The following is a 20,780-nucleotide window of genomic DNA, read 5'->3' on the forward strand; positions in this document are numbered from 1 at the left end:
AAGATACCCACTTGACAGAAAAACGCAGTACATGCCACTTAAATATCAAGAAGATTTTAGGCCAGAACAATAAACAAACTTTAACATACCACTCACCGGTCTTGCCTCAGGCCCATTACTTACTAAAGTGAGCCTTAATCCCTGCTAATATCCTCTAGTCTAAAGAGTCTTATCACTTCAGTGTTTTAGTTACACATCTTCACGTGTTGATGATTTTTCTTTGTACCCAGATGAATTTCATGCTGTTTGTAAACAACTCCACAAAATACAGGGCTGTCTACCAGAGCAAAGGAGGGTGCTACTAACTGCCTGTTTTAGTGGATTTGGGGAAGAAAGAATCCCTTTCTTTGCTCCTGTGATGCCATTGTGATGTTATGTAGCAGTACACTTTACATCTTTTTCATTAGTGCACTGGAAGCGTTATCTCAGTAGAGCTGCAGTAAGCCTTTTGTCCCACACTGAGCTCAGGAAGACAAGCCCATCAAAGCTTGCTTGTTCTATTTTATGAACTGTCTGCCCTTCACTTGAAAGTTTCATAGAATACCAGGGTTGGAAGGGACCTCAGGAGGTCATCTAGTTCAACCCCCTGTTCAAAGCAGGACCAATCCCCAGACAGATTTTTGCCCCAGATCCCTAACTGGCCCCCTCAAGAATTGCACTCATAACCCTGGGTTTAGCAGGCCAATGCTCAAACCACTGAGCTATCCTTCTCCTCAAACACATTAGACTTGTTGTAAATAAGGAGTCTAAAGAAAATAATACGGACTGGGTGCCTCTGATCCAACTGGAAATGATACCACTTGAATGATAGTCTGTCCTCAGTTTGTTGTTACAACTGAAAGATGTTTCACTTCATGTTCTACTGATGATCTGCATTGTGAGAAACCAACAAACTTTCTTTACTCTGAACAATCATCTAGACAAATCATTAACATGGTCCCATCATGGGTCATCCATCAATGTACAAATAAGAGAGTAATTCGTGTATAGATTTAGCATGTGAACTGTTTTGTAATATTGTTCATTTGACTTCAGTGGGAGATGCCCCAATTTACACCAGTTCATCTGCCCACATAGCATTGCATTTTAGATTTGGGGCAGGATGTCATGCCCCAAATCAAACCCTGTGTGCATTACTTTTGTAAATTTAGTGCTAGAATGCAAACAGAAAAGGCCCTTGTGAGCAGGAACTCTTGATTGAAAGATTCTATGATATTTGGATTTATATATAGCTTTATTTGTGACAAAGTCTTTCTGAATTTATTGTAAGCATTGAATCATTCATGAAGCGAGATCATAATTTTTGTTTCATGGTTCCTTGTGGAAATGGCTGAATACTTTATTTCCTTGTCATCTAGCACATCGCTTAGAACATTTTCTATAGAGATTGTACAGAATCCAGCATAGTAATTTAAAACTAAGTTTCAGACGTATAGTTTTTCTGGAGCTTTCAATATGTCCTCCCTCTACCATTAACATTGGCTTAAAAAGCCATGAGGTTTAAAGAAAATGCATGTGAGCTGTTCTGTAATTCTTCCATTTCAATATGTGCTCTGTTTTCTTTCCTCTAATGGCAGATTATCCACGGAAATTCCATTTATCTTCACCATCATAAAAGATTTTTTCGGCATTAGTCTCTTCTAAACCAATCAAAATGGTTTTTGGGGCAATGGGCAATAATCCCAATGGAATTTTCTTCAGCCATCAAATATAAAGTCATTTGAGCTCAGCATTCACTACTATCTCATGAAATGTACACTTTTTGTCCTGCTGTATAAGTTGAGCTATCTTACTGAAGGGTTTGGAGCAGAACACTGGGAGCAGGACTATCTATTCCAAACTCTGTCAACTTGTCCAGTGTCACACAGTGAATTACTTTGGGTTCAATCCTGAATATTGCTGAGTGATTCCTGTTAAAGTCTATGGAAATAGAGGATCCTCAGCACCTGACGGAACTGGGCTATTAATCACTTAGTGTGTGTGTGTGTAGCATATTGCATTTTCAGCTAAGCATCTCAAAGTGCTGTTCTTCTGCTAGTTGGAGTCTTCTCCTTTTCTAGGTAAAAACGTCACCCCCTCTAGGAGTTGTATGTTATCATTCTGCTCCTGCTCCTTTTGAAGTGGTAGATGGCAAAACTGCTGTTGATTTAAGTCAGAGCAGAATTGGACCCTGTCCTGTGTCAACAGAAGGGCGGGGTGAAGCTGGGAGTAGAAGCCTTGGCTTCCGCTGCTTTTCCAATAGTAACAACCCTAAGAGGGTCTACAGGTTGAGGTTTGGGAGAGCAGATTAACATGGGAGAGCTAACAAGGAGAGGAGCTAGTCATGAGGAAATCTCTATGAGGTGGGAAGATGTTGGGAATACTGCTTCCAAGGAACTCAGTAGATCACCTAGCAGGCAGTGATTCTGGTCCCATCACTGAACTCCCTCCCACTCTCAGCCATCTGCTGCAGAGCTACATAATGCAGGTCTTTTATAATCCCCTGTCTGTAGTCCTTTAAATTGTTTCCCAGGAGAATCACATGCTCTGTGTTTTCCCCAACCCCCTCTAAATTTGTTATCTATAGTAATTTTTTTCCCAGAGAACTTAGTATATTAAAGCTCTCTATTGCACTTGTGAGTGCGAGAACTTTGGCAGAACAGACCCCAAGGTATCAAATTGGGCACTCAGAAAATGAGGAACATGTTGTCGCCTGTGAAAAGTTTTGGTTTAAGTGACTTACCCAGCATCATACAAGTACTCTGTGGCAGAGTCAGGGATCAAAACTAGTTCTGCAGTGTGGCATTCAATTGCCTAAACCACAAGACCAGCCTTATTCTTGCAATCCCCAGCCTCATTCTGCAACAAATAAACAAGGGTCCTACAGACAACAGTCTCTTCACTACAAAAGCCCGATCTGTTCCTTGAGCCCTGTCCATCCTATGCACTGAATGCTATGGAAATAGCAACATTTACAAGTTAACAGAAAGTTTGAGGGCTTCAGGAGATGCAGCGTGCACCTTTGGTATCCCTCCTGGAAATGAAAAGATGGGCACTTGTTCACAATGTGTTCTGTGGTGTGGAGGTTTCTGCATTCGCACTGTGACGAATCCTTCATTCGCCATTTGTGCATCAGGTGAGTGCATTTTCCACATAACATCCTAGTACAATTGATGGTCATCCAGTGTCTTTGGCAGAGCAAGAAAACAGGTAGTTTGATGGTGGGATCATCTATGGAGTGTTTGCTGTTTTTACATCAGAGCCTGCCCTGTTGCATGTTCTGCGAGGATGGTTGGCAGGTCTTAAGGTGAGTGTGAGGCAGGTGAACAAGGTTGTCATGGAGTGAGAGCTTTTGGCTAGTGAGTGCCTGAGTATGGGAAAGCGATGTAGCCATCTTTCACTGCATAACTTGAGGAAAGATGTTTGCAAAAACTGGAAGCCAAGGCAGCAGAGTGGACTTCAGCTACAAGTCTCATAACTGCATTTAGCTGGATATTGACAAGGTCTGTAAGTGACCTTTTTCCCCAGACAGGTGTGCAATATTCGGCTGTGGAACAAACTGTTCTTTTAAACATAGAGGTGTGTGTGTGTGTGTGTGTGTGTGTGTGTGTGTGTGTGTAAAAAAAAATAATATATATAAGACACACACACACAAGAATATTTAAATAATCACTAAGTATATCAGTAATAAATGCAAACTGAGTATATATCATTTTAAAATAAGCATGTATTAGGTCTGGAGTAAAATTTTCACAAGTACCTAAATGACTTAAGATCATAGGTCCCATTGACTTTCAATGAGAGTTAAACTCCTAAGAGCTTAAGACCTTTTTTAAAAAAAATTGGACTTTGGGTAAAATTTTGACAAGTAACTATATCACATTATTAATTGCAGATAGTCTAATGAATATTGAACTTTTTCCTATGACTATATCAATCTCAAATATTTAAATTACCCACCAAACAGAACAGGTAGAATAACATTCAACAATTGGTTCATCATCAAATAAATTATTCATCACTAAATTGCCTCATGACTTGACTAATTCTACAATTTATCTATGTTGCAGTATCTCTTTGTTTCGCTTTTTTCATCCTGAATTTTTCTAACCAGTTTTTTTTTTTAAAAGAAAGAATTCTAGTTGTTCTAGACACAACCCCCAGGTTTTCAGTAGCTTTCATGTTCCCATAGGTAAGTGTTCTGTACAACAAGGCCAACACCAAAACGAATAAGCAATTTTCTTGTCTTTGGGGAAAGGATGCCTAGCAATCCCCAGTCTGTGTGCACAGTAATCTGTGTGCAGCTGGGGAGAGATTTTTGTCTAAAATGAAAAACATAGCTTTCCCCATGTGTGGCATCTATTCCCATTCAAAGCTTAATATAGTCCTGTGCTAAAAATGTTTCACACCAATGGGGTCATCCAGATGCCAGTGCATGATGATAAAAGGATTTTGATTTACTGAATGCTTGGCCTTTACTGCAAAGTTAATCAGCTTTGATACTGTCACACTGCAACAGCAAAAAGGAATAATCAAGGTCTAGGTTAAATTTCTTTGTGAGTGAGTTGTCATGTGGATGCCTTTTGGATTTTCCAAAGTTACCTTTCTATAAATATAGAGCAAAACAAGAGGTGGGGTTACCTCCTTTAGGAGGTGGACAGGTCACTACATTTGTACCTGATCATGTCTAAATTCTAACCGGTGCCTTCTGCCTTTAGAATCTGTGAAGAAGGTTGACCCTCGCCATCTTGTTTTGCTCTATATTTTACCTGGCATGTGCCCACAGCTTCCTTTTTTCTTCTCAGTTAGTCTAAGAAAAACAACTTAAATCTAAAAATAATTTAATATAAACTTCAGCAACTTAAGCTAGATTTTTCACTTTTTTTTAAAAAAAACCTCTCCCATGTTGGGGGTGTGTGCATAGACCTCTTGATGTGACATACTCTAAAACTAATTGAGGGGATTACATTTTTTTTAAAGCATTGCATAATCACTTGCTATTCCTCACACCACTACAACCTGTGAGTGAGTTGTTCTTCCACTTTACAGATATGGAAATTGAGGCACAGAGGTGACAAAGGCACAGAGCTGGGACTAGAACTCAAAAATTATGGACTCCTAGTCTTGTGCCTTAGTGACTAGACCACACTACCTTTCCTCTTTAGTAAAGTCCCAGGGGAAATTTAGCTGTTATATGCAGATTTCCCAGATTCTGATGGCATATGGTCTGATCCTGCTGTCACTGACTGACTACTTTTTAACTGCTGGAGTACCTAGAGTATTTTCCTTTGGTTTTTTCCCCTCAGATGAAATCTTACTCACAGGCTATCATCAAAGGGCGTTTGAGTTGATTTCAAACCACTAAACGTCATAGGAGGAAATGGAATGGGTTCTACTCACAAAATTATCTTGTCTTTATAAAATGATTCACTTGAGTTTGGGGTGGGCGCCTTTAAAAATTCACTTATTTATCCCTTGTGTGGATTCCTAAGTGTTGCATGAAGTGGAGGTGTGTGTGTGAGGGTGGAGGAAGGAGCCAGAATGTCCTTAAATGAAAATTGAATTGTGTTCTGAAAATTGAGTTGTGATCCCTTTTTAATTTGGTTTTAGGATGGTGGTTTCTAACAGATGACTAGGAAGCTGCTGTCCAGGAGGCAAGAGAATCCAGCATCCCCTAGACAGAGAGCTTTTATTGTTCTGATTTGTTATGAATATACACAACTAAGGTGGTCCTGGTTAAAAGATGAAGTATATTTTACTATGCCTTTGCACTAAGGGAAACGGACACGGACAGCCAGGAGTAATGTGGACAAGCTTGTGTCTCATACACACCTCTGCCAATGTAGCTCAATGTTCATCCGCAACATCCCAGCTATTAGAATACAATCCTGGCTCTCTTTTGGGAAGACGCTACCCATGATGACAAATACTGTCGATTAGTTATGTGGACAAAAGGAGACTAGGATATAGCCCCCAAATTCACTAGTTATAGTTAAGCAAATAACTCTTAATTATAGAAATGCAGCTTAATTTCCCCTGTTTGAGAAATGTTTTCAAACACATGTATCAAGTGCTGAATTGAAGTATTTATGCTGCCTTGGCTATTCAGGAGCCAGCAGTTACTATGACAATAGACTAGTCCAGCAAGCTGCAGCTTTTTTGATAATGCATTTAATACCCTAAAAAAATCTCAGACATGCCTTCAGGATGATGCCATAGTTATTGTGAAGTTACACTACTCTGTATCAGCAGCTATGCCTCTCCTGCCACACACTACTGATTGTATCTAGTTATCACAGCCTCCTCCTAAACACTCTGCAAGTAATGTAGTGCAAATATAGCCAATGACTTTTTCCACACTCTATCTGGAGTAGGGGGAAGGGAAGCAATTCTGTCTAAGCAGTATGCACCATTCCTTATGTTCATACTGGAAAAATCCACTCCTCTCAAGTTCACTGTCTCTCTTTGGGCTAAATCATTAATATTGGGTTTAGTTTGGTTTTTAAACACTATAGACTGCTGACCCATGCATTGAGAGCTGCTGCCTGCTTTGCTGCTGCTGCTAACAGAATTTCAGCATTTGCAGATACCGTCACCTTGGTAATCCTTGTAGTAAAAGGCCCCAAGGGTCATTGTAGAATGGCGAGGTTCTGGTTCACAGTTGAATACGGGTAATCCTTGTGATTCTGCCAGTTTATGCATCACGGAACATAAAAAGGAACAATGAAATTTGAATATACAGGATTGTTTTTCTTTATCTTTAGACCAACAGTAGATTTCTACATAAGACTTAAGCTAGTGTGTACTGTACGTGTGTGTGTGTGTGTGTGTGTGTGTTACTCTTTATTAATAGGCTCGTTTATATTACTGTATTCTAATCCATGTATAGAGTTGCTCCTCCAAAGCTTTAATTTAATATTGTAATTAACACTGAACTAAAATTAACTTGCTCACTGTACCAAAACTGCAGAAATTTAGAATGAGACAAGATGTGAGATTTCAAAGGAACACATGGCAGTCAGGCACCTAATTCCCATCGACTATCAATGGCAATGAAGTGCCATTGTACCATATATACCTTTGAAAATCTCTTTGTAAATCTTGACATGGTCGCTTTTTAGCCATTCTTCCTACAGATTTAGTTAGATACCTGAATACCTTTTATTCTTGTCATAAACTGTTTAGTATTGCTCACATACACCTTGTTAGAAAGCAGCTAGGTTGTACTCCAGAGGTGGCTACATTTCATTAGCATGTGGAACAATTCCTTCATGTATAATATATACTATAGTTTGCAAAGTACCTTGGTAACTTTCTGGAAAAAAGGATATATAAATGTAAACTAAATATTACATTAAATATACCAAACTACAGATTTTTTTAGTAATTAATTCACTGTAAGCCATTCTAGCAAAAGAAAATGTCTTCCCATTTTAGTCCTAAAGACTTCCAAAGTATTGTTACAAAAATATTTATTTTTAACATGATCTCCATAAATTATCTTGACGTTTTGACATATCAACATTGTCTAAAGTTTGGAGTTCTAAGTGACTGGTATTCTTTCTCCATTTAAACTCAGCACTGTTTCTGTGTATTTATTCTGCATGCAGTGTTATAAAGCAAGTCATTATCCCATTATAATGAGTCAAGTGGAGATGTGGTCTGCTTTATGATGTCAAAGGCAAAGAATGAAGTTTTGCTCATGATGTCAGCTGGAACGATAGGATTGTATGATAAAGTTCTCTTGATTCAGTGATTTTTTTTTTTTTCTAGTTCCAGTTCCCATCTGAGAGTAGCACATAGCCACCTCCTACATACAGTATGTGTGCTTGAGGGAAAAAATATTCTCACATGCTGCAGTAATTTCATCTCTTCTCAGACAGGAAAGGTCTAAAGAGTGGATATACAGTACACTATAAAGAGTGTTCTGGAAGGATTTTGCTAATAGATAACTCATCAAAATCAGTTTGCTCATTATTCACTATTCTCCTTACTGTAGTTTCCAACCCCCACATTTAATGTCCAATTGCAATAACCACTGGTGGATCCAAATGGGTTAGTCTAGCTTGATAATAAGTAATTACGAAATGTGCTGCGAAGGCAGTTTTCAGAGTTGTATTAGTTGGTAGATAAGGTCAAATTAGAGCTGGTGTTTGGGTTTAGAGCCTACAGCTGGGAATCAAAGAGACCTAATCCCACTGAATTTCCGAATCTCTTAAATTACTTGGAAAACCTCAACCAACAGCATCATTTGTTTCCATGAGAGTTCTGCCATCTTGGGACAAAATCTTGCAAGAATGGTTGTTTTCATGATATTTTGGCAGCACACTGACTGGAAACAGAACACGGGCTCAATCAACACAGTAGAGGCAGAATTGGATCTGGGGCATTGAATCAGAAGTTCCTTCAGTGGTGGTCACCAGTTCAAAACCCTTGGGGCAAAACAAGAACCTTTATTTAGAACCTATTTGAAAAGAGAATCCATTTTGCCAGATTTTCAACAACAACAAAAAAATGTTCACTCAGCTACATGCACAATTCCCAGGATTTTGCAAGGTAAACATGGATGTAAATGACAGGTTGGAACTTTAACATACATTCCTGTCCCTCAGCCCAGGACCTGATTCAGCAAGCACTAACTCATATGAGTTACTTAAATTGCATAATGAGGCTTGTTTTAAAATCATTGGAACTACTCAAATGAGTAAATATATGCACATAAATGGTTACGGGATTGGATCCTGATTGTGTGTTTTTGTTTAAACCTGTGAAATTTTGGCCTTGAAAGGGTTTTTTAAAAATTAGAAATAGCTTGAAAAAATGAAAAATACAGGCAATTGCTAAGGTTTGCGTCGGAACTTCAGTATTTAATGAACTAATTAAAAGATGAGCTCACATGTTAACTAATAGTGCATGGCTTCTTAATTCATGTACATCTCTTATTCATGTCATACCTAAGCATTTTAAACAAAACAACCTCTGTTATGTTCATCTGACAAAAAGTGATTGCTCATGTGATGATTAATCTCGTCCATGTCAGGACTAAGCATATGTAATGGCTGTGATATGAGTTGGAGGTTTCAGTATAATTCATAGAGGGTGGATGTTCAAAACCACAAATACAATCACTAGCGCTTATGCTAATCTTGTTGGTAGTCCTAGCCTGGAGGCCAGGGTTTGTGAACGATTAATACTGAATTCCCTTTTGGCACTAGCAGCTGTTAACACCAGGTTCCCATTGAGACACATAGGTGAGTGCAGGGCAGGTGGGCGGGGAGAGTTTTTCTTGATGTCCAGGAGGTTCCTGTTGTGTGGAGAAGACAGAGGATTTTGGTTTCTCCACTCCTCAGTCCAGCACTTTTGTAAAGGAACTAGATCAACCTTTAATATGTTCTTCCGCCCTACCCCACGAGAAAAAGATAGTTAAGCCACCAGATTGCTCATCAGCATTGGTTAAAAACTTAACACACTTCTTTTTTTCCATCCTAAAATACATTGTAGGTCATTTTTTGAAAATAAGATAAGTCTTTGCATTTGGAAACAAGATATTTCTGTGGTGTGATATTTTCCCTGTCAATTAAAAGAATTTTGGAGAACAGTTAAGTTGTTCCCAGAATAGACATTTCTTGTCAACTAATACAACTAAATTAATGGAAACTAATTGTTCTAAAGTTCATGAATCGCATTTCTCCTAATTGCTTGCCTCTCCATCCACATCTGCTGGTTTAATTTTATCCTTTGTGCTTTAAATACTAGTGAAGCATTCAATCTCTCTTTTTTTTTTCTTTTCTATCTCTAATTTTTATTAGGGCATCTTGACTGCTCTTCCCTTTCCCTTTTCCTATATAAGAGTACTCCCAGTAGTGTATTAGGCAGTGCTTTGTCCATTAGCATCTCCCTCATTGTCTGACACTTCAGTATGGAAACAAATAAACTGGAGTAAGGAGACTACAGGTTTTCTCCTTTGTCTATTGTGGGACTAATAGCACACTGTTTCTGAACTGCTCTTTCCTTGTGGTAATAGAAGCCTTGTGCTTTGTATCTAGAATTTATTCATTTTATATAGAGCTTAAATGCTGTGATTGTGTAACCCAAGTATTTAATAATTTGTGACAGTATGACCAGGGCCGGCTCCAGGCACCAGCCTGGCAAGCAGGTGCTTGGGGCGGCCGCTCCAGAGAGGGGCGGCACGTCCAGCTATTCGGCGGCAATTCGGCGGACGGTCCCTCACTCCTGCTCGAGCGAAGAACCTCCCGCCGAATTGCCGCCGCAGATCGCGATCGCGGCTTTTTTTTTTTTTTTTGTCTGCTTGGGGCGGCCAAAACCCTGGAGCCGGCCGTGAGTATGACTTTCTAAGAGTCCTAAACACTAATTGACTGAAACACTGGAATATTCAGTCAAGAAACTGTCTGGTTTGTAATTTCTGGAGCTACACTGGTAACCACTACTCATAATATTTGTATTTATTTTTCCTCTTACAGATGATATTAAAGTATCAGTAAATGACTTTATTATCAAAGCAACAGCAGTTACCCTCAAAGTAAGTAAATAATTTACCTTCAATAATATAGTTGTAGAATAAACTTTTTTCTATGCATTACCTCTTTTTAGATGAAAGTATTGTGAGCATACCGTAGTAATAGTGCTCCATGATCTGCACTGTGTACTGGTATTTGACATGGAATTTAAGGTGTTGGCATTGACTTAATAAAGCCCTAAATGGCCTATGATTAAGGCTAAGATTTTGTCATGCATGTTTTTAGTCTTCTTTTGTATGGCTGGTGTAGAGCAGCAACTACAATTTCACCTGAAGTTGATTGATTCAAATGGCTACATCAGCAGTAGCAAAATTTATTGCAGTGATGTGGTGGAAGATGGTGGCCTTCACAGGGCCCACTCTAAATGAGAATTCACAAGGAATGCCATCAACTTGGCGACCGAACATCGCTCAGCCATCTCCCGGTCATCAGAGCAGTAACTCAACAATATTTTTAGTAAAAATCAGGGATAGGTCACGGGCAATAAAGAAAAAGTCACAGAAGCCTGTGACCTGTCTGTGACTTTTACTGAAAATATCTGTGACAAAGGGGGCAGCTGTGAGGGTCCTGGCTCAGAGTCCCGGGGGTCCCTACTGCCCGTTGGGGCTTGGAGCTCTGGGGTTTCCTGCTCTACTGCGGCTTGGGAGCTCCAGGGTCCCCCTGCGGCGGCTCAGGAACAGTGGTGGGATCCTGCAGCTTCCAGCTGCCACTGGCTGAAGTCATGGAGTTCTCTGGAAGTCACCAATTCCATGACTTCTGCAACCTCTGTGACAAAATCGTAGCCTTACCTATGATCTATATACCTGAGAGATTGCCTCTCTCCTTATGCCATATTGCTGCAGGTACAGAGACTCTTCTGTGAAATTCAAAGGAGTAGTAGAGCATTATCTGTGAGAATGCTTTGACTTTGAAACTTGCTCGCCTCTTTGGTCCAAAATTGCCTACATCTCATTACTTTAAGGGTACATTGCAAAGCCCATCTTGTTGCCTAAGCATTTGAAAAGAGGAGAATTGGGAGGGTGTTTTTAATGGGGAGGGGGGAGTAATGTGTGGATTGTTTCCGTACTTCATTTGCATGTTGCTGCAAATAACTAATAGAGGATGGACTTGCTGTAGTTTAGTCATAATGGAGGTGTGTGTGTGTGTATCTATACTATTTATTTATTTATTTATTTTTGTTGTTTAGTTTAAGTTGAGCACCCAAAGTAGATGAGCAACTGCTTTTCCTACTGTATAGAAATCAAGAGACTATTTTAGCTTAAATGGTGAGGGCCAGGATTTTGGAATTGGAAGAAGTTCTGAGTGGCCATAGTGTATAGTACAATGATAACTTTGAAGTTCTAGGGGGCCTCAGATTTGTTCCCAACTTTAGGGATACTGTCTGTTTGCTAAATAGCACATAGCACAGTTTCTATCTACAGCAATTTACTAAAATGGAATGTTCAATTTCTATATATTCATTTCTTCTATCAATAAAAGAATAAGTTAAATAATAGTGTTAATGTTCTAAAAACTCTTTTTTTATATGATCTGTATTGCAAAAACTTCTAAGAACAAGTTAATACTTCTAGCAGGTGCAGCCTGCTACCTGGGGGTGTGTCTACACTGCAGTTTGGAGGTGTGATTCTCAGGGCAGGTAGACAGACTTATGTTAGCTCAACACAAGAAAGTGTGCTAAAAATAGCATTGTGGATGTTACATCTTGTGGCAGTGGCGGCTATCAGGCTAGGCATCCATTCCCAGACGCAAGAGATTGGGCAGGCTTGGACTTGGGTGGCTAGCCCAAGTTGCTGCCAGTGCCACAACATCTATTCTGCTATTTTTAGTGTGCTAGTTCAAGGTGAACTAGTGCAAGTCTGTCTGCCTATGCTGGGAATCACATCTCCCTTCTGTAGTATAGATATCCTCTGAAAGCAACTATAACAGGTACCTTTCACAGTTGATTTTTTTTCAGTATGTTTTACCATATGGTGTAAGGATTATGCATGTTGTTCATTTGTTATTTAAAAGGGGATTTCTGCATTTATTATTACAGAATGATCTATACCAATCAACTTAGGAAATATGATTTTCTGTTCTTAATATCTGAATTTTAGTTGATTAGATTTTGCATTTTTTGTTGTTGTTGACTGTCATTGCTAATCCAGCGTTTGGCTCTTCTACTGAAGGATTAGATTGCTGCTGGGCATTAAAAAATCAGCAGTAACATGTCGTCTTCCAGGCTCTTAAAAGAAAATTTCAAAGATCTCTAATAACTGGATGATGATGATGAACAGCTTGTTTAGTACATTGTGTATGTGAGCAGTTATAAATGAGTTGCCACATAGGCTATTACTATTCCAGTTTTGATGCAGTTGATAACTAGAAGACATTTGTGAATTAAAATATGTAAATTGGGGAGGGGAAATTGAATAGAGTATTTTAATGATGTGCTAATTTTATGTGTACGTTACATAAAAGCTATTTATTGTTTTGGAAGATATTTAGTAATCATAAGACTACACCCACTCCATTATACTATTGTGATGTTAATAAAAACAACCCACACTCAAATTTGATTTTTAGTAACTTAAAATGTTCAGAAATAATCAAATGTATACATAGCATGTCAGAAATAAGCTCAGTTATTAGCTAGTCAAAACTAGCTAATGGTTAATCAAATGGGAGATGGTTAATCAAAAATAGAATTTTTGACAAAATTGCATGAAAACCTTGAAATTCAGAAAACTTTGACTACTACTACTTGGTTTAATAGGAGATTTTTACATTTCCCTGACTGATAAATGTATTCCTCTTTAAGGATACAAAATAATACATCACAATATCTTAATTCTTCTTCTCTTCATACACATAAGAAGGTGATCTGAGAATGTTTCTTGCATATTCTCCTCTTATGCAAATAGCCCAGGAGTACCATCTGTGGGATGACAAGGTAGAGATCTGAATGTTGGATGTTCAAAACAGTTTTAAAAAAAATCTTGCTTCAAAGTGCCAGCAAGATACAAAGTTTCAGCTTTTCAACTCCAGGTTGTTTTATTATTTGGGTTTTACAATTGCTAGAATGACAGCACTAGTGTCTGAAGCTTCATATAAACCCCCAGGTGTCCCTCTTGCTACCACTTGCCAGTGTATCTCATCCCATGATGATGTTAGACTACCAAGGAGTGAGGAAAGTTCAGTTCTTAGGCCAGTGATTGGATGGGCATTTCTACTGAGACATTCCCCACTAGGAATTGGACTTTCTAATAACTCATTTCGCACTGGACACAGAACAAGCCTACAGCTCATATATGTATTGGTCCTGCTTTGAGCAGGGGGTTGGACTAGATGACCTCCTGAGGTCCCTTCCAACCCTGATATTCTATGATTCTATGAATAATAAATGGAGATATACCTATCTCATAGAACTGGAAGGGACCTTGAAAGGTCATCGAGTCAAGTCCCCTGCCTTCTGGTTTTTTTTTCCCCAGATCCCTAAATGGCCCCCTCCAGGATTGAACTCACAACCCTAGGCTTAGCAGGCCAATGCTCAAACCACTGAGCTATCCCTCCCTCAGGATTACTTAAAACTGGTGACTTAGACATGAAGGGCCAAATACCCCGTTACCAATTGCCTTAGTTATCCATCTCTCTCTCTCTCTCTCCTTTGTGTGTGTGTGTGTGTGTGTGTCTACCTTGCTGTGTTTGATAAACTCAAGAGGACTTGTGATTGGTTATCGTTAATCAATTAACTTCAATCTGGATCTGTCCCTAGAAGTCTGCGTGAGGCTTTTTTGGATAAGAGAACCTAACACCGATAATAGACTTCAGCCTTTTGCAATATACTCAGTTAAAACTCAACCAACTTTTTTGATTAGAGTGGTACCAAAACAAGCAGGGCAAAAGCAATTAACATTACTATCCTGGTGTAAGTTTAGTAGGATCTCTGCATCCCTTTTCCATTTTAATCTGTTCACTACCCTCTCATATAAAATGTAAATACAGTATGTTGGCTCACCCTACTTCATGGTTGGCAAAAAAACCCCTCTGCTTTGTATCTCTTGAATTTCAGGCATCCAAAAGGTGATACTTGTGAGCAACAATGGAATTTGGAGGCTGCTGTTAGCATATCATTAGTTTCCCAATGACCCTGAGTGTTCATAAATATTTCTTGTTGCCCCCCTGCTGCACAATTTCCATCTCTGTGGCATACACTCACACTTGCTGACAGTGTAGATTTAAATGGATGCTAGCTAATAAAGTAGGTCTATTCTTAGAGTTACATGGCAAGTCTTTTATTATCCCTGTCTTGCTTGTGGCAGTCCTGATGACAGATGTGACCTGTTCTCTCAAACAGCATTCTGTGCTGCATTAATTACTTCGGTGAATGCCTGTATATCACTGTGCATTTTAAAGGGGTTTCCTTTTAATAATTGTTGAACCATTATTCCTTTAACAGCTGGCTCTCTTTGTGTTTCTCTTTTCTAGCAAATGCCAGATGTGAATGTGACCTGGGATGGAGAGGGCCCCAGGCAGCTGCAATCTATCGACATCTCTATTGCTGTGGCAACAGACCGAGGTCTCATTACACCAATCATAAAAGATGCTGCTGCCAAAGGAGTGCAGGAAATTTCTGCCTCTGCAAAGGTAGGTCTCAGATGTACAGTAGGCTTAGAAATATCATGGCTGTTTAGCTTCTTGCAGCCAAGTGTATGGCGTGACCCAGATGAACATGAATGATGATCTTAAAGCAGTTTTAAAATAGTCTTTAAAGCTGCTTTAGTGGTGTTGGGGTTTTAAAATTATTATTAATGTAGTAAGTCTGTGCCATTCATTCTCTTAGCACTCTTTTTTAAATGCAAAGATAACTTAGCCATCAAATTCTGCAGTGAAATCCCAGCTAAACATGGCTCACTGCAGCCTGTGAAATTGTGTGTCTTAATCGAAGTGATAGATTAAAAAACAACAACAAATAAGTAATTTCAGACTTTTTTAGTATTTTCTCCAGGTGCTAGGTGGGGGTGGTTTGTTTTATTGTAATTATTATATCCCTTGTTCGTGGCTGTGACCATTTGAGCATTCACTGTTGACTCATATTTAACTTGTGATCCCCAGATCCCTTTCCGCAGTACTCCTTCCTAGACAGTCATTTCCCATTTTGTATGTGTGCAAATGATTGTTCCTTCCTAAGTGGAGTACTTTGCATTTGTCCTTATTTAATTTAATCCTGTTTACTTCAGACCATTTCTCCAATTTGTCCAGATCATTTTGAATTTTAATCCTATTCTCCAAGTCACTTGCAACCCCTCCCAGTTTGGTATCGTCCGCAAACTTTATAAGTGTACTCTCTATGCCATTATCTAAATCATTGATGAAGAAATTGAACAGAACCGGACCCAGAACCAATCCCTGTGGGTCCCCACTCATTATGCCCTTCCAGCATGAATGTGAACCACTGATAACTACTCTCTGGGAATGATTTTCCAACCAGTTATAAACCCATCTTATAGTAGCTCCATCTAGGTTGTATTTCCCTAGTTTGTTTCTGAGAAGATCATGCGAGACAGTATCAAAAGCCTTACTAAAGTCAAGATATACCACATCTACTGCTTCCCCCCACCCCCCATCCACAAGGCATGTTACCTTGTCAAAGAAGGCTATCAGGTTGCTTTGACACCATTTGTTCTTGACAAATCCATGCTGACTGTTCTTTATCACCTTATTATCTTCTAGGTGTTTGCAAATTGATTGCTTAATTATTTGCTCCATTATCTTGCTGAGTATAGAAGTTAACCTGATTGGTCTGTAATTCCCTAGGTTGTCCTTATTTCCCTTTTTTATAGATGGGCACTATATTTGCCCTTTTTCAGTCTTATGGAATGTCTCCCGTCTTCCATGACTTTTTTCAAAGACGATTGCTAATGGCTCAGATATCTCCTCAGTCAGCTCCTTGAGTATTCTAGGATGCATTTCATCAGGCCCTGGTGATTTGAAGACATCTAACTTGTCTAAGTAATTTTTGACTTGTTCTATCCCTATTTTAGACTCTGATCCGTCCTCATTTTCACTGTCATTCACTATGTTAGATGTCCAGTCATCACCAACTTTCTTGGTAAAAACGGAAACAAAGAAGTCATTAAGCACCTTTGCCATTTTCACATTTTCTGTTATTGTCTTTCCCCCCTCATTGAGTAACGGGCCTACTCTGCCTTTGGTCTTCCTCTTGCTTCTAATGTATTTGTAGAATGTTTTCTTGTTCCTTTTTATGTCCCTAGCTAGTTTGAGCTCGTTTTGTGTCTTGATTTTTCTAAATTTTGTCCCTACATACTTGTGGTGTTTGTTTATATTCATCCTGTGTAATTTGACCAAGTTTCCACTTTTTGTAGGACTCTTTTTTTTGAGTTTTAGATCATTGAAGATCTCCTGGTTAAGCTAGGGTGGTCTCTTGCAATACTTCCTATCTTTCCTAGTTTGCTCTTGTGCCCTTAATGTCTCTTTGAAAAACTGCTAACTGTCTTCAGTTGTTTTTCCCCTTAGACTTGCTTCCCATGGGATTTTATCTACCAGCTCCCTGAGCTTGCTAAAGTCTGTCTTCTTGAAATCCATTGTCTTTATTGTGCTGTTCTCCCTCCTACCATTCCTTAGAATCATGAAATCTACCATTTCATGATCACTTTCACCCAAGTTGCCTTCCACTTTCAAATTCTCAACCGGTTCCTCCTATTTGTCAAAATCAAATCTAGAACAGCCTCCTCCCTTAGTAGCTTTCTCCACTTTCTGAAATAAAAAATTGTCTCCAATACATTGTTGCTGTGTTATTTTCCCAGCAGATGTCTGGGTAGTTGAAGTCCCCCATCACCACCAAGTCCCGTGTTTGGATGATTTGGTTAGTTGTTTAAAAAAAGCTTCATCCACCTCTTCTTCCTGGTTTGGTGGTCTGTAGTAGACTCCTACCATGATATTACCCTTGTTTTTTTACCCCTTTTATCCTTACCCAGAGACTTTCAACAAGTCTGTCTCCTATTTCTATCTCAGTCCAAGGAAATACATTTTTAATATATAAGGCAACACCTCCTCCCTTTTTTCCCTGCCTGTCCTTCCTGAGCAAATTGTATCCTTCTATACCAATATTCCAGTCATGCATATTATCCCACCGAGACTCTGTAATGCCAACTATGTCATAGTTGTGTTTATTTACTAGCATTTTGAGTTCTTCCTGCTCATTCCCCATACTTCTCGGATTAGTATACAGACATTTAAGATACTGATTTGATTTCCGCCCCCAGTTCTGTCTTGTCTCTCCCTTATTTCTGCTATAACAGCCCATGCTCCCCCCAGATTCCGACCCTTCTCCCAGATATCTCTGTTTTTGACTTACCTGTGGGCTTTGGTCACCTGTCCCCATCGAACCTAGTTTAAAGCCCTCCTCACTAGCAGGGCTTTGGAGCGGAGCCCGGAGTTGGTGCGTGGAGCAGCTCCGGAGCAGTGGAGCTGCAGGTTTTTGCTTGGAGCTGGAGCAGAGCCGGAGCACAGCTCCAAAGCCCTGCTCACTAGGTTATCCAGTCAGTAGCCAAATATGGTCTTTGCCTTCCTTGATAGGTGGCGCCATCTATGTTTAGGTCCTTCTTCCTGGAACAGCATCCCGTGGTTAAGGAAGCCGAAGCCCTCCTGGCGACATCATCCTCGCAGGCAGGCATTCACCTCCAGGATGCATCTGTCTCTGCTGAGGCCCCTACCCGTGACTGGAAGGATTGAAGAGAACACCACCTGTGCTCCCAACTCCCTCATCTTACTCCCAGAGCCCTGTAGTTACTTCTGATCTGCTGAGGGTCATACCTTGCAGTGGACTTCAGAATGTTCATTTTGATAAGTGTTGTCAAGACCCTCCCCCGAAAATATAATAATTGCTAAAGCTATGGTTTATTCACGAATATTTTTAGTAAAAGTCATGGGCAGTAAACAAAAAGTCACAGCCAGTGACCTGTCCATGACTTTTACTAAAAATACTCCTAACTAAATCGTAGGTGCTGGGGAAGAAAGGGTGCTCCAGGATGCTGATGCTCAGCGGGGGGGGTGTGCGCGCTCCAGCAGTCGCTGCTGCTCGGGGGTGGGGGTGGTATTCCGGTGGTTGCCGCTGTTCCTGTTTTGTTCCTAGGGGACCTTAGCTTTTACTTTTAGTGGACAAAACCCATTAGAAAAGTTCATAAAACTATTTGTTCCACTTGACAGTAACACATTAGGTCAACTTCTATATGAGGAAACCATGTTGAAATGAGTGTCGGTCTGCATTTGTCATTCTTCGCTTGGGGGTAAAGGTAGAGTTGTTGCGTGATAAATCTTCACCTTTAATTATGAAAATAAGATGCTTTATAGCTAGAGAGGCAACGTGGGTAAAGTGATATCTTTTTATTGGACCAACTTCTCTTGGCTAAAAGGACGAGCCTTCAAGCTTACACAGAACTCTTCCTCAGGTCTGAGAAAAGTACTCAGAGTATCACAGCTAAATACAAGGTGGAACAGATAAGGAGTTATCACCTTTCTCAGACCTGAAGAAGAACTCCGTGTGGCTTGAAAGCTTCTCTTTCTCATCAACAGAAGTTGGTCCAATAAACAATATCACTTTACCCACTTTGTCTCTCTTTTCCACAGCTGGGTGTATCTCTGAGATCCTGGAACTAGCGCAGCTACAACAACACTGCAGATATACCTCATAGTTGTGACAAGTTAATTTAAATCCTGTCTCAAATTGTAATTATGACTTTATCATAAATTACCTTGGGCAGATCCCATTATTATCAATGGAAGTAACGCCTTATATCAGAGGCCCCGGCATCAGATTCAGTGGCACTTGTGATCATAAAAATACTTTATGCTTATATAGTGTTTTACAGTTTCAGAATATTGTACAAACATAAATCTGTAAATTGATAAAAACAGCTATCTCACAAGGGAGTTGTGAGGATTAGTTCATTGATATTTATGAAGTGCACATGATTCTCTGCTAGAAGGTGCTGTAAAAGTAAAAAGTAGTAAAGCAAGTAAGCAGAATAAGTATTACGCACACTGTAATATGGAGAAGCTGAAGCACAAATGTAAGTGAATTCCCCAAATTGACATGTACTTGGAGAAGGGCCTAAGGCAGCTGGCCTGCTCGTGCTATCTCTCTCTATCTGAGCTTGTGGACCAGGCTCTGACTACCATGACTGTCCTACAGGAGTCACTCCTTTAGAGAAGACTGACAGCAGAAGCAACATCAAGGCAGACAAAAGCAGGTAAGAAAGTAGGAAATATGTCTGCACATTTTTGATTTCTTAGTAGAAAAGCAGACTCTCTCTGATGTTTTGCACTGCATGCAAAGTTCCAATTCATAAAAGAAGAAACGTCTAAGCATCACCACTTATGGAGAAGGATAGGGAGAGCTTGATACTACTGCAGATTTTCTGTAGGCAAACAGGTGACTCTGAAAGAGGAGTTTGGCAGAAAAACAGTGCTACATAAGAGGTACCCCTTTGTAATTTAATGAAATCATTTACATCTGCTAATATGCTGCTCTTTGCTTTGGATGATCCAACTCTCCATTTCTACCTTGAAGCAAACCTAAAATCTACCTTCTTACAGTACAAGTACCAGAACATTTTAATTGAATTTACTGAAATTTTGTTTTGTTTCTGAACAAATTACACACAGCTTTTCCTTTTCATCCTTTGAGTTTTTCAAAGCAAACCTCCAAAAAACTAATGAGTGGAAATTCTTTGGGCCACATTCTGATGCCTTGACACTGAATTGTACCTCACTCCTTGAGCAGTCCCTTCAGTGTCAGTAAAAATATTAGAGTCTGGTCCTTTTCTCTCTTTCTCCAAGTTGGTATTGAAACATTTCTAGCCGATTGTAAGACATTTTTTGGTTCATACTGGCCATTATAATATGAGTTTTTGAAATGTAATGTTGCCCTCTGTAACTTGCCTTTTTTATAAGAAAAAATAACATTTTCTCCATGGGAAAAAATAAGAGCCTGAAAAAGGAAAGGAAAATGGATTTATAACAAAGGTTATTTATTCAGATGTTTAATGTTGCATTTTGAACTGTAGCTACCTGTAAACTCATTGTTTATGAACTCATTAAAACTCCAAACTATTATAATAAGTAAAAACATTTATAGAGCTGTTTAGCTTTTGAATCCTTTCCCTCATATCTGTGAAGTCCCTTAAAGATGGGTGTAACCCATTAAAAGATGTTTTGTAGTTAGCATTTGTTAATATAACACACTGCATGTTAATCACAACC

The 20,780-nt window shown here is 39.4% G+C and overlaps 1 protein-coding gene across 2 annotated transcripts in view; it reads left to right on the plus strand.

Annotated features, from left to right (window-relative positions):
* The window catches only part of PDHX (pyruvate dehydrogenase complex component X), a 107,829-nt gene that overhangs the window by 76,721 nt on the left and 10,328 nt on the right, over window positions 1-20,780 (plus strand). For both annotated transcript variants that reach the window (XM_026651487.2, XM_026651488.2), the window contains 2 exons: window positions 10,461-10,519; window positions 14,985-15,143. In XM_026651487.2, coding sequence (XP_026507272.1) covers window positions 10,461-10,519; window positions 14,985-15,143 — 218 coding nt within the window. The remainder of the gene's footprint in view (window positions 1-10,460; window positions 10,520-14,984; window positions 15,144-20,780) is intronic.

The sequence above is a fragment of the Terrapene carolina genome, unplaced genomic scaffold (genome assembly GCF_002925995.2).
Source record: "Terrapene carolina triunguis isolate 2854851 unplaced genomic scaffold, T_m_triunguis-2.0 Scaffold96, whole genome shotgun sequence".
NCBI lineage: Eukaryota > Metazoa > Chordata > Testudines > Emydidae > Terrapene > Terrapene triunguis.